This window comes from Moschus berezovskii, chromosome 14 (genome assembly GCF_049115385.1).
Source record: "Moschus berezovskii isolate FMDL1 chromosome 14, NW_MosBer_1.0, whole genome shotgun sequence".
Taxonomy (NCBI): domain Eukaryota; kingdom Metazoa; phylum Chordata; class Mammalia; order Artiodactyla; family Moschidae; genus Moschus; species Moschus berezovskii.
In genome coordinates this window covers 86472356-86487032 of record NC_142473.1, presented here as the reverse complement: position 1 = coordinate 86487032, position 14677 = coordinate 86472356, and the positions used below count along the sequence as shown (strand labels likewise).

Sequence of the window (14677 nt, the reverse complement as noted above, 5' to 3'; positions counted from 1 at the left end):
TCTCTCTCTGAGCAGAAAAACATGAGATTTTCATCTAGCATCTGACACTAAAGAAGACGCAGGCCTGCAGGTCTGGAATCTCTGATTCCACTCTCCTTCTGACGCCACCCAGCTGCATGGAACCCGTGGCCAAAGAGATCTCACCACTGCGACAGAGTCCATTCTGTGGGTTCACAGACCACCCTGAACTGACCATTCAGCTCTTCCTGATGTTTCTCACTTTCTACCTAGTTGCCCTTCTGGGAAATGTGGAGATGCTTATTCTAACCCCAGGGGACACCCAGCTCCACACACCATGGGCTTCTTCCTGGGCCTTCTTTCCCTGCTGGATGCTGCTGCGCCTTGGTCATCGCCCCTCCAATCCTGGCCATACTGACCACGAGCAAAACGGTCATCTCCTGTGGCCGATGTGCAGGCAGTTCTTCTCCTTCACCGTCTTCACCATCATCAGCTCACTCTCCCTGCTCCCTGGGATGGCCTGTGACCGCTTTGTTGCCGTTAGCAATCCACTGAGCCGTATGTGGGGATGTCTCTGGGGCCTGTGTCTGTGGGTTATCAAGGGCCATCCTGCGTACGTGTGCACCTTTACCCTCTGCTTCTGTGATGACAGTCAGAGCAGCTTCTCCTGCCATCTCCCACCCCTGCTAAAGCTTGCCTCCAGCAGCACGACACAAAGTGAGATTGTCATCTTCTTTTCTGCCAAACTCCCGTTCCTGGCCAACGGCATGACCATCCTGGTCTCCTACACGCTCATCATCCAAACGGTTCTGAGAGTGACCTCTGCTGGTGGGAAACCAAGACCTTCTCCACCTGCAACTCCTATCGCACTGCCTTTATGCTCTTCTTTGGGACACTTGCCTTCAGCGCCAGAGAAGTAACCCAGACAACACCCCCAGAGAACAAGATCGTGTCTTTTACACTGTGGTCTTCCCTGTGCTGAATCCTTTGACCTACAGTCTCAGGAACAAAATCATAGAAGGCACAATCAGAAAAGTCATTTGTAAAATTCAGTTCCCAAGGGATGTGGCTTAGATAAGGGTCCTTCATCTCATCCACATTCTCCCCAGAGAGATAAGCATCAGTAGCATCAATGCCATATGAAGCTTACCCTAAAGAATGGATGCTTTCACTGGCACCTCGGAAGCGGGCGAGAACTACCAGCTCTGTAAGAAAAGCTGCAAGCTTGGTGAAATTTGTTTGGCTGGTTCCTTCTGCCTCTTTTTTCTTTCCCTCTTCCTCTTTAGTCCAGCCCCCAAATTCTCAGAGTTCTAGGGCTACTCTCTGATATCACAGAGCTAAAAGACAGCATAATCCTAGTAAACTGATCACCACATCTAACCTCCCATTCCCCAAGGCAACCATGCTTGAGTTTCCAGTTACCCTTATCCTTTTGTCTCTATGCTCATTAATATTGACTTTTACTCTTTATGAAAGAATTATAGCTGGAGATCATGCTAATGGGAGAATAAGGGAATTTTTTTAATGACATGGATAACCTGCTATTTGCTCTTTTTTTCTATTTTTTAAAATTTATTTATTTAACTAGAGGATAATTACTTTACAATATTGCGATGGCTTATGCCATACATCAATATGAATCAGCCACAGGCGTTTGTGCCATATGCTCTTTATAGGGGATACTCTTTAAAGATATGGCATAGATTGGTTGAAGGCAAAAGAATGAAAAATTATATTTCATGGAAACACTAAGATAAAGAAGCTAGAATGGCTTTGTGATTATTGAACACGAGACTTTAAGGAAAAGAATACAAGCAGAGATAAAGAAAAACATGAATTTTTCAGAAGGATGTAACAATTGTACATCTTTATGTACCCAATAACACAGCTTCAAAATATGTGAAGAAAATACATAGGTGGATATGCTAACCCTTCTCTTCAGTAATGTGTAGAAAAAGAAGGTCAAAGTCAGTAAGGGTAGATAGTTGAATATCACTAACCAAATTGATCTAATTGATATACATGGAATGCTACACACCCAAAGCCAGAAGAATCCAAATTCTGTTCAAGTTTATGTGGAACATCCACCAAAGTGGATTATATGCTGGTCAAGATTCAGTAAATCACAAAGAAACGAAATCAAGACAAATAAGTTCTCTTTCCACAATGAATTAAATGAATAATGCTAGTGGTGGTGGTGGTTTAGTCGCTAAGCCATGTGTAACACTTGAGACTCCATGCACTATAGCCCACCAGGCTTCTCCGTCCATGGGATTCTCCAGGCCACAACACTGGTGTGGGCTGCCATTTCCATCTCCAGGGGATCTTCCCAACTCAGGAATCTGCAGGCAGATTCTTTACTGACTGAGCTACAAGGGAAGCCCAATAATGTTAGTAATTAATGACTGAAAGAAATTAAAGAATACACTCCTAAATAACCTGTGCAGGAAAAATAAGTTAAAATGGGAATAAGCAAATATTTTAAACTGAGCACTAATAAAATAAATATGAAAATTTGGGATGGGGATGATATTAAAGCAGTGCTTAGAGTTCTGAATGGCTATACTAAGGGGGAAATGTCTTGAATCAATTATCTAAGCTTCCACTTCAAGAAGCTAGAAAAAGAAGATCAAACTAAACCCAAAGAAAATAGAATAAAAGAAGTGGTAAAGATGAGAAAAAGGTCAATGAAATAAAAATAGATGAATGTCAATTATACCTCAACAAAGCTGTTAATAAAAATAGATTTTTAAAACTCAAAAACTCAACAAAAACTCTAACTTTGCTTCCTTGAAAAGATTAATAGAAGTCCCAAGTACCATGATTTTTTTAATTTTAAATTTTAAAAGGGCATTACTACAGAGCCTATAGGTATCATAAAATAGAATAAGGAAATAGTATAACCAACATTAGGCCAATGAATTTTGATAACAGAGAAAATAGACAAATTCCCTTATAAACATAAGCTTCACCAACTAAAATAATATTAAAATCTGAATTATCATACATTTGTTGCAGGAATTAGATGCATTTTAAACAACTGCCAAGACATTCCCACCTGCAGCGTGGGAGCTCCTGCAGTGAGAACTCCAATCTCTCCACGTGCTTTCCGAGCCTGGGTATGATCAGTATAAAATTACAGGACTCTGGAGAATCATTTCCAGTTTCTTATACAGTTAAAGATACACCTACCCTATGTCCCAGTAATTTATTCTCCTTGGTATGGACTCATGAGAATAAATGCCTATGTTCACCCAAAACAACTTTTATAGCAATGTCCACTGCAACTTTATTCATAGAAACTCAACACTGAAAACAACCCAAATGTGTAAAGACAGAAGGATGGATAAATAAATTGTAGTATATTCATACTCAGCATTTTTTAAAGAAATGAACCATTGATAGATACAACAACATGGACAAATCTCAATAAAAAGAAAGTTATGATGAATGAAAGAAGCCAGACAGAAAGATTTCCTTTCTATGAAGTTCAGGTAGACAAACTAACCTATGGAAATGGAAAACAGGTAGTGGCTGCCTCTGGAGGATGAGGGAAGAATGATGGTCTGGAAAGTTACAAGAAGGGCTTCCTGGGCTATGCAAATCTAAACCTCAATCTGTGCGATGGTTATATGTGTACGTGTACGCTATCAGGCTTCACTAATCTGCACACTTAAACTGCAACAATCAGTGTATTTTGTTGTCGTTCAATCGCTGTGTGTGCTGTACTTCATTGCTCAGTCGAGTCCGACTCTTTGTGACCCCATGGACTGCAGCCCTCCAAGCTCCTCTGCCTGTGGGGATTCTCCAGGCAAGAACACTGGAGTGGGTTGCCATGCCCGTCTCCAGGGGATCTTCCCAACCCAGGGATCGAACCTGCGTCTCCCGCGTTGCAGGCGGATTCTTTACCCTCTGCGCCACCGGGGAAGCCGTGTTCAGTCTCTGCCGTGTCATTTACTGTATTTACATCACACCTCAATAAAGTGCCGCTAGCATGGAACCATAAACCTGTGTTGTGCATCAGTTATCTTGAAGGGAAGAAAAGCTTTAATGCTTCAAGAAGAAAAAGAGAAAGGGAGGGAAGAAAAAGAAGAAAGGCGAAGGAGGGAGGGAGGGAGGGAGCAGGGAAGGAGGGGAGGAAAGAAAAGCACATTTACAACTGAAAGATTTTCCCAGGATGGTCTTTGTTGATACCTGCTGTCCTGGCATCCAAGTCAGTGTAGATTTGTCCCAGACTTTCCACTTTCTAATTAATAGCTTGGTAGAGAGTCCCTTATACTGCAAGGAGATCCAACCAGTCCATTCTAAAGGAGATCAATCCTGGGCGTTCATTGGAGGGACTGATGCTGAAGCTGAAACTGCAATACTTTGGCCACCTCATGCGACGAGTTGACTCACTGGCAAAGACTCTGATGCTGGGAAAGGTTGGGGGCGGGAGGAGAAGGGGACGACAGAGAATGAGATGGCTGGATGGCATCACCGACTCTGTGGACATGAGTTTGAGTGTACTCCGGGAGTTGGTGATGGACAGGGAGGCCTGGCGTGCTGTGATTCATGGGGTCGCGGAGAGTCGGACACGACTGAGCGACTGAACTGAACTGAACTGAACTGAGACTTCCATTTTTGTACTTCTACCTTCTGCCATGGTCAGTCTGATAGTGAGGGGGACATGTACACAGTGAGCAGGGCTATCGCGTTGATGTATATTTAAATCTGAAAGACTAATCAGCCAAATCTCATCTCTCTTTATTTGATTTTTTCCAGAATGAAATCTCTTGTCCAAGAACAGCAAGCAAGGTGTTCCCTGCTTAAAAAATTAAAAAAAAAAAATTACTCAGACATAGGATCTAGAGACAGCTCATTTCTTAGATCTAGGATGGTGGTGAAAGAAATATTCAAATCTGCTGCTCCTGGCAGCCACTGCTGTACTAGCCCGTTAGTTATACTGTGGTCCATGACTCAGCATGTGAAGCAAACAGGCTGTCCACTAGGCTGACTCCTAGGTATAAATGACCTCCTGCTATAGTGTATTAGAGAGTAATCCAAAAGCTTTTGCTACAGTACTTTGGTCCATTTTTGTACAAGGCAAAAGTCAGGCCAATATATATTATTGTTTGGTATCATTTTCATATTCTGCAGCGAGCACTTTTGGTAGCAAAAAACAGAAGGGCATGTTACTCGAGACAGTTAATGATGAACATATATTTTGCACACAATGTTTGTCTCCATTTATCATCCATTGCATATGTCTTAGTATCCAAGAGGATTTGAACAGTAGAAGATATAAATCATCTGAAGATACATTACCCCTTGCTTTCAAAGACTGTGCCTGATGTCAACAATTTAAAATAGCAGGTGTGTTTACACTTCACTCCACAAAGCACGACTTTTCAAACTCATCAAAAGTAATTTAGCTCATTTCTTTAATTCCAATGTTTTGTGCACAGAGAGAAAGTAAAACAATACTTGGCAACGTCTTGTCTCCAACAGAAAATTATAATTTCACACAGTGAAATGACAATGGTTTTATGTCAGTGTCATTAAAAACTTCAAACAGAAAATCTACTCCAATAATTTGATTTTTTTGGTCCAATTCTTCAAAGCAAAGCTGTTGAGAGTTCATTCTGACAAATATGAAATAGCCGACATTATTGTGAATGCTGCTGTAAATTCCACATAAAACGTCAAACTTGAAGACAACACTCCTTGTTTATGTGCTGGTAAGACAAATACAAGTTTTACTGAAGCACGAAGTCATGAAAAAAAGAAAAGGATATTCTTATTGAATTATGAAATCTATGGCACAGACTTATATTTGAAGTCAGCTGTGGCACACATAATTTAGAATCACATCCAAACAAGTTATGATGGTTTTTCCATCAAAATAGAAGCTATAGTTTTTAGCATTTACAAGTATTTTCATAGCGATACAGTTTAAAAGGGAGTACAAAATGTTTTGATCAAGATGGGATTGAATAACAAAAACAAAAGCTCTCTGGCATGGCAGCACAACATTTCTTTCCTGCTTCTTATCCACAGCATCGTAGAAGTATGTGAGCCTTTGAAATGCTCCTCTTTAATCAACCTGACTGATCTACAATAATATTGAGCTCCTTTGTTTAAATGTTCCCAAATTTTGAATTGTATTTATTTAAAATCAGTTAGAAATCTCTATCTTTAATCAAAAAATGTAAGGAATAGGGCACAAGAACCTTCAACATTTGAAGGTTTTAGCAAGTTCCAAGTATTGAAAACAAATCTTGCAAACTGGAAGGCATTGAAATTGAAATTCATCCATTCCATTGAAAAGGAAAAACTTAAACAAACATACAAATGAATGTACAAGATTTAATTCTGAATTTACATAATTGTGGCTCGGATTATACTGACTTGTGACAAGACTCTTTTTGGTGGAGTCCCTGACTGACTTGGAGAAATTTCTCTTCTGAACTGGAGTGAAATAATAAAGTCAATCATTTTTCATTCAACATTTAAATTTGATGAAACATTCAAAAGATCATAATTTTATGATTTTTGTCTTAAAAGAAATTATCAAAGAAATGTAGGTGTTCTACTAAAGGTCAAAAACTGCATGTGTGGAAATACTTATTTTCACTGAAACAAACAGTCCAAGGTGAAAAAACAGAAGAATATTCTCCATTCAGCAAAATTTTCTTAAAGCATACTAGACACCTCCATGAAGAAAAAGTAGTGATTCCCTCAAACTATTACAGTTTGCTGCAACATCCGGATGAATCTCACTAGTATAATGTTGGATGAAAGGAATCAGACACAAATGACTATGTATTATATGATTACAGATACACAAAGGACAAAGGCAAACAAAGTAATCAGTGCTATTAGACATAGGTCAGGGTTTGGAATTGGAATGGCACACAGAAGGGCTTCAGGGATTAGTGATGTATTTTATTTCCATCTGGTGCTAGTAACTCAGGTCTGTTCAGACTGAAAATTCATGTATGACAATTTTTCTGAGCATTTGTTATACCTCAATGATCTTTTTTAAATACTATGGATATGATGGATATTCTTCTACATGACTATGATATTATCATACCACGACTGTTACCGAGTCAAAGTTCGCTCTGCTTGTCGCATGACAGGTCAGTGAACCAGAGACCCGGTGTTGAGGCAAGGAATACCTTCTTTGGAAAGCGAGCAGACAGAGAAGACGGCAGACTAACGTTTCAAAGCAGCCATCTCGTGAGGTCTGAATGCCAGGTCCTTTTACAGGTCAAAGATTGGGAGAGGTTAGGAAACAAAGTAAAACGGTCATTAATCTTGCAAGTATCTCCTAGAATAGCGAGCCTTGGACAGGGGACGTGTTCATTTCTTCCTCTGACCATTCACAGGTGGACAGGGTCTGGAACAAAGGCACTTCCATTTAACAGTCAGGCAGAGGGTCAGGGTTCTTTGAGACAAGTTCCCTTCTGTATGATTATAATAGCAAAGGCAACGAAAAGCAAGTCAAAGAAACAGTTCCAACATGGAGTTGGATTTGGTTCTTCCCTGCAATGAGACCACACCTAAGAAAATGACCGATTAACCCATCACAATATTTAATATCTGTTCTCATTCATATTTTCCTTATTTACCCAAGAATGGGTTGTGTAGCTTTTATTAGTTTTAATCCAGGTCCAGTCTAAATTAAAGCATTGCATTTGACTGCTACATTTTTTGCCTTCTTTTAATCTCATACAGTCCCCTTTCCTTTCACTTGTTTTGAGACACATTGCTGTCTTATAAATATTCTACATTCTAGATTTGTCTGAGTGATTGAAGTGGGCAGAATTCTACAGTCCCCTCTCCTAGGATGAGGGCAGCCCCTGAGATACGATGGGATAGCACTTCTGTTATGAGAGGACCAGATTTTTAAGATGTAAGTAGGGTCTCCAATTAGCTAACTCTAAGTTCATCCAAAAAGGCAGTTATCCTGACCAGGTCTGACCTGCTGGGGAAAGCGTCAAAGAGAAAGTGAAGTCACTCAGTCGTGTCCGACTTTTTGCGACCCTGTGAACTGTAGCCTACCAGACTCCTCTGTCCATGGGATTTTCCAGTCAATAATACTGGAATGGGTTGCCATTTCCTTCTCCAGGGGATCTTCCCGACACAGGAATTGAACCCGGATCTCCCCATTGCAGGCAGATGCTTTACCGTCTGAGCCACGAGGGAAGAAGCCTCAAAGAGAAATTCAAAACAGTAGAGGCTTCGTCTTACATGCCTTGTATAAGTAAGCTGCCACTCGGTGAGAGGGCCAAGAGGCAAGGGTGAACTCGAAACCAGCTCCTGGCCTGCAGCTACCAAGGGAATGGGCACCACAGTCCTACACTCAAAGCAAGGAATTCTGCCAGCAACCTGATGGGGCTGGTAAGAGAACTTTGAGTCTCGGATGAAATTGTTACCCACCCAGAGCTTACATTTCAGCCGCAGGAGACCCTGAGCAGGAGACACAGATGACTCACGCCCTGATGGCCATCTCATGGGCATCACAAGGCAACAAATATGCGTCATTGTGTAACAGGGAAGAGCAGCTCGGCCTCCATATTGGATTAGATCTGTTTCTTTTACTTTAGCCTTCATAGTCTATGCTTTTGTTTAGGGTTAAGAATGTTGCCTATAGCCTGAAATATATGATGGCCAGTGCCCAAGGTTCTGACCTTTAAGAGTATAAGTGTTTTCCATTCATACAGAGACAAAAAGTGCCAGAACCGAGAATAACATTGTCTTTATTGGAGGTTTATAGGAACATCATGACCCGACCTATTTGGACAAAAGAGTCCTGCACCAAGAAGCTTGAACAAGCAGCTTCACCCCTCCCTAACCTTGCCATTAACTACCGAATGACCCAACAATCCCCCAGCTGGGCACATACCCTGAGAACACCATAATTCAAAAACACGTGTACTCAATGTTCACTGCAGCACTATTTTCAATAGCCAGGACACAGAAGCACTTAAATGTCCATCAACAGGTGAATGGATTAAAAAAAGATGCTGTGCATATATACAAAAGAAACAGGATTGGGTCATTCGTAGTGATGTGGATGAAACTAGAGTCTGTAATATAGAGTGAAGTAAGTCAGAAAGAGCAAAACAAATATTGGATATAACTCATATGTACGTATATGAAATCTAGGAAAATGGTCCCGATGGACACCCTTGCAGGGCAGGAACGCAGACATAGAGAACGGACCTGTGGACACAGTGGGGGTGGGGCAGGAGAGTGGGATGAGTTGGGAAAGCAGCATTGACACAACACACGACCACGTGTGAGACAGACAGCTAGTGGGAACCTTCCGGTTAGCACAGGGAGCTCGGCTCAGCGCTCTGTGATGACCTGGGGGTGGGGGTGGGAGGGAGGCTCAACAGGGAGGGGACACATGCATGTACGCAGCTAGTTCGCTTCGCTGTGCCACAAACACTAACACAGCGTGGGAAAGCAGTTATACCCCAGTTGAAAGCATCCAAAACGATGGATGTTTGCTGATACAAAAGTAGAGTCACGGATGCAGGAAACAAGCTTATGTTTACCAGGGATGAGTGAGGAGAGGGGTATGCTGGGAAATTGGGGTTGACATATGCACTCGACTACAGATCAAATAGATGACTATGAGTGCCAGCTATGTAGCACAGGAAACTACTCAGCACCCTGTCACGGCCTCTATGGGAAAAGAGTCTTTTTAAAAAATGAGCGGGTATATGTGTAACTGGTCCACTTTGCTGCATACTTGAAACTAACACAACCTCGTGAATAAGTACAAACAACTATACGCCGATAAAAACTTGCTTTTAAACACCGATTCAAAAAGAAGAGAGTGCTTTGTTGAAACCCTTGGGAGAGTGAGGTTTTGGGGGGCAGGAACCACTCACCTCCTTGCGTGGCCCTCCATGAAGCTTCCTCCGCTCCAGACCCTGACAGTTCAGCATTGTTTGTCTTCACTGTGCACCAGACCCAAGAACTTATGTTCGCTCATGATCTTAAGCAACTAAATTTCCGGTGATCTGCCACTCAGCAATGGAAAACACGTAAGTCACCTCCTTTGTATTTCTTGTAAATTAAGAGTGGCTTTAAAGCAGCATCAGATAAACTTTTTCTGTAAAGAAACAGACTGTAAATGTTTTAGGCCTTGCCGGCTGATCCAGCCTCTGTCAGAGCTGCTCGTCTTCCAGTAGGATGAGAAAGCAGCCGAAGGCAACACGAAACAAATTATTGTGACAGCCCTGCAATAAACCTTCATGTTATAAAGCAGATGGCTGGCCGGGATGCCTGTTCCTGGACCCGACTCTCCCGCCCTGCACTGTCTGTCCTCCCTGGCGCCCCCTTCAGGCTGAGAAGTGCACAGTCCCTGCACCCAGCCCTCCCAGCAACCTCCTGCTGGGAGCCTCCCTGAGACGCCATTGACACTAATATGCTGCTGTTGCTCTGTTTCCAATCCTGGTTCAGACATCCCTTATTTTTCACAGCACTTTAAAATTTACCAAACTCTACTGAAGCTCTATACAGTCAGTAAAAACAAGACCGGGAGCTGACTGTGGCTCAGATCATGAACTCCTGATTGCCAAATTCAGACTTAAATTGAAGAAAGTAGGGAAAACCACTAGACCATTCAGGTATGACCTAAATCAAATCCCTTATGATTATACAGTGGAAGTAAGAAATAGATTTAAGGGACTAGATCTGACAGAGTGCCTGATGAACTGAGGTTTGATGGACGGAGGTTTCTGACATTGTACAGGACACAGGGATCAAGACCATCCTCATGGAAAAGAAATGCAAAAAAGCAAAATGGCTGTCTGAGGAGGCCTTACAAATAGCTGTGAAAAGAAGAGAAGCAAAAAGAAAAGGAGAATAGGAAAGATATATGCATCTGATGGCAGAATTCCAAAGAATAGCAAGGAGAGATAAGAAAGCCTTCCTCAGATTTCAATGCAAAAAAATAGATGAAAACAACAGAATGGGAAAGACTAGAGATCTCTTCATGAAAAGAGATACCAAGGGAATATTTCATGCAAAGATGGGCTCGATAAAGGACAGAAATGGTATGTACCTAACAGAAGCAGAAGATATTGAGAAGAGGTAGCAAGAATATGCAGAAGAACTGTACAAAAAAGATCTTCATGACCAAGATAATCACAATAGTGTGATCACTCACCTAGAGTCACACATCCTGGAATGTGAAGTCAAATGGGCCTTAGAAAGCATCACTACGAACAAAGCTAGTGCAGGTGATGAAATTCCAGTTGAGCTGTTTCAAATCCTAAAAGATGATGCTGTGAAAGTGCTGCACTCAATATGCCAGCAAATTTGGAAAACTCAGCAGTGGCCACAGGACTAGAAAAGGTCAGTTTTCATTCCAATCCCAAAGAAAGGCAATGCCAAAGAATGTTCAAACTACCGCACAATTGCACTCATCTCACACGTTAGTAAAGTCATGCTCAAAATTCCCCAAGCCAGGCTTCAGCAATATTTGAACCGTGAACTTCCAGATGTTCAAGCTTGTTTTAGAAAAGGCAGAGGAACCAGAGATCAAATTGCCAACATCTGCTGGACCATGAAAAAGCAAGAGAGTTCAAGAAAAACATCTATTTCTGCTTTACTGACTATGCCAAAGCCTTTGACTGTGTGGATCACAATAAACTGTGGAACATTCTGAAAGAGATGGAACTACCAGACCACCTGACCTGCCTCTTGAGAAACCTGTATGCAGGTCAGGAAGCAACAGTCAGAACTGGACATGGAACAACAGACTGGTTCCAACTAGGAAAAGGAGTACATCAAGGTTGTATATTGTCACCCTGCTTATTTAACTTATATGCAGAGTACATGATGAGAAACGCTGGGCTGGAAGAAGCACAGGCTGGAATCAAGACTGCCGGGAGAAATATCAATCACCTCAGATATGCAGATGACACCACCCTTATGGCAGAAAGTGAAGAAGAACTAAAGAGCCTCTTGATGAAAGTGAAAGAAGAGAGTGAAAAAGTTGGGTTAAAGCTCAACATTCAGAAAACTAAGATCATGGCATCCAGTCCCATCACTTCATGGCAAATAGATGGGGAAAGAGTGGAAACAGTGGCTGACTTTATTTTGGGGGCTCCAAAATCACTGCAGATGCTGATTGCAGCCATGAAATTAAAAAGACGCTTACTCCTTGGAAGGAAAGTTATGAAAAACATCTAGAGAGCATATTAAAAAGCAGAGACATTACTTTGCCAACAAAGGTCCACCTAGTCAAGGCTGTGGTTTTTCCAGTGGTCATGTATGGATGTGAGAGTTGGACTGTGAAGAAAGCTGAGCACCGAAGAATTGATGCTTTTGAACTGTGGTGTTGGAGAAGACTCTTGAGAGTCCCTTGGACTACAAGGAGATCCAACCAGTCCATCCTAAAGGAGATCAGTCCTGGGTGTTCATTGGAAGGACTGATGTTGAAGCTGAAACTTCAATACTTTGGCCACCTGATGCGAAGAGCTGACTCATTGGAAAAGACCCTGATGCTGGGAGGGATTGGGGGCAGGAGGAGAAGGGGACGACAGAGAATGAGATGGCTGGATGGCATCACCAACTCGATGGCCATGAGTTTGAGTGAACTCCGGGAGTTGGTGATGGACAGGGAGGCCTGGCGTGCTGTGATTCATGGGGTCGCAAAGAGTCGGACACAACTGAGCGACTGAACTGAACTGAACTGAACTGAATGCCTAATTATCACATTCAAGCTTCACAATGGCCGAGCGAGTGGGATGCACAGTAGCTCCCATCTTTGGAGAAACGAAAGTGAGACCCAGGGAATTGAATGTCTTGCTCACACAGATGGTGGGTCTGAGTCAGGGTTTGAATCCTGGGGAATGTCCAAGCTGTCTCCCAAGAGCTTCCATTAAGGGAGCCTCCTATACAACATTTGGGTTCCTTATCATTGACGGCAGCGAGGGGTGGCAGGGGGTGGGGTGTGAGGCTGGGGGCATGGGGGTAGGGAGGGATGTTATATAACAAAGAAGAATTTCAGGCTTCAGCCAGAGCAGGGACGTGGCAGCCCTGAGCCTCCCAGTCAGAGTGTGAGCTGACTGGCTGAGGCTGCTGGGATGAGGGCTGGAAGGATATCCCGAAGCCCTGGAGAAGCCCAAGGGTACAGTGGTGGAGAGCGAAGTCTGGGAGCTCGTCGACGCTCACTGTGCTTTGGTTCGGGGTCTCTGAAAGACCCGGCACAGGTGCCTGGAGCCTCTGGGGGAAACCAGGCCCAGGGGGTCTGCTGGCCGAGAAGCCCCAGCCTCCCGCCCACAGGACAGGGCAGCCCCTGTGCCCAGCCCAGGGGTCCTTGGGGCCTTGCTCTCAGGAATGCCTGCGGGGGACACTGTCTGGGCCCCAGGGTACCTGCTAGCATCCAGGCCCTCAGACGTCTTCTCCACCAAAGGGGATGTGATCATCGGGGCTGTGAGCCCCTTACACACAGTGCTGGGTCAGCCGAAGGTCACCTTCCAGCAGCCTCCATGCCCACGGCGGGTCATGCTCTTTACCCACGTAGATGGGGGGGAGAGGCAGGGGGAAGCGGAGGAGCCCTCCTGATCGATGCAGGCAATGGGGGACCCCGGACCTGCCACCCACCCTCCAAGGCCCCCTGGCAGGGACACCCAGGCAGGGAGAGCCCCTGTGTCCCGGGTGGTGGAGACTCTCTCAAGCCTTTGAGTAAAATGGAGGAATGCCCCCTTCTCACACCGGATGATGCTGTGTGTGTGCATTTAGTCACTCAGCCGTGTCCAAGTCTCTGCGACACCGAGGACCGAAACCCACCAGGCTCCCCTGTCCGTGGGATTCTCCAAGCAAGAATACTGGAGTGGGTGGCCATTCCCTTCTACAGGGGATCTTCCCGACCCAGGGAAGGAGAAGGTCTCCTGCGCTGGCAGGCAGATTCTTCACCACCTGAGCCACCATAATGCTAACACCCCTAAAACGCGATGGAGAGAAGAGCTAGCAGCTTTAAAGCTAGGAATGTTCCAGAATCACGGCTGCAGGAGCTGCGGTTGGACGTCTCTACACGCACGTTTCTGGGATGAAAGAGAAGGCAGCCCCAGGCCATGCTTGTCAGCAACTCCCTCTCACGAGTCCAGACTCCAAAGACGCCTGAACCGTCTCCAAGGCTTCCCCGGTTTCTACCCAGATTTAAGTCTGTGAGCCTGCAGGGACTGCCCAGCAGGGCGCCCGGGAAGTATGGGACCGAGCCCTGCTGCCCGCCTTCCCCCGGCCTGCGCGACTTCTTCCTGCCCGAGTCTTTGCCAGACGCCGTCTGGGGCGTCTTCTGCGCCTGCTCACCGCTCTGCTTGTTTCGATGGCCACTCACCCATGCAGGCGCGTGCCCGTGTATCCACCTGGGTACACGGCTGCCAGCTTCCACGTGCGTCTGTGCCGTCCACCATAGCCTGTGTCACCCACACCTGAGCGCCTGTCTCTGGGTGTATCTGCCCCCATGTGGGTCTGGGCCGTGTGCCCCGGCCCACAGGCCAGCCTGAGTGTGGGGACCCGGTGCCGTGTGTGTGTCTGTGTTGCTCCCAGCCCCCCTCTGCCTGTCTGGACGCCCCTGTGTGTGTCCATCCCTTTGCGTGTCGCTTTGTCCATCTCGGGAAGGCCGCCAGCCTTTCTCCCTGACTGTCCACTTGTGCATGACTATATTCCCCAGACACCCCAGTCCCCCCGAGGCTTCTTTCTTTCA

The 14677-nt window shown here is 44.6% G+C and overlaps 1 protein-coding gene across 1 annotated transcript; it reads left to right on the top strand.

Annotated features, from left to right (window-relative positions):
* The first annotated feature begins 407 nt into the window (after positions 1-407).
* LOC148775782 (olfactory receptor 9I1-like) lies at positions 408-13536 on the top strand. Its single transcript, XM_088843431.1, has 2 exons — positions 408-773; positions 13255-13536. The coding sequence occupies exons 1-2, from the start codon at positions 408-410 to the stop codon at positions 13534-13536; spliced, it is 648 nt and encodes a 215-aa protein (XP_088699557.1).
* Positions 13537-14677: the final 1141 nt, after the last annotated feature.

Coding starts and splice junctions, on each gene's coding strand:
- LOC148775782 (XM_088843431.1), top strand. CDS start 408: ATGTGCAGGCAGTTCTTCTCCTTCACCGTCTTCACCATCATCAGCTCA. Junction 774..13,254: donor TCATCCAAACGGTTCTGAGA/GTGACCTCTGCT, acceptor TCCCGCCCACAG/GACAGGGCAGCCCCTGTGCC.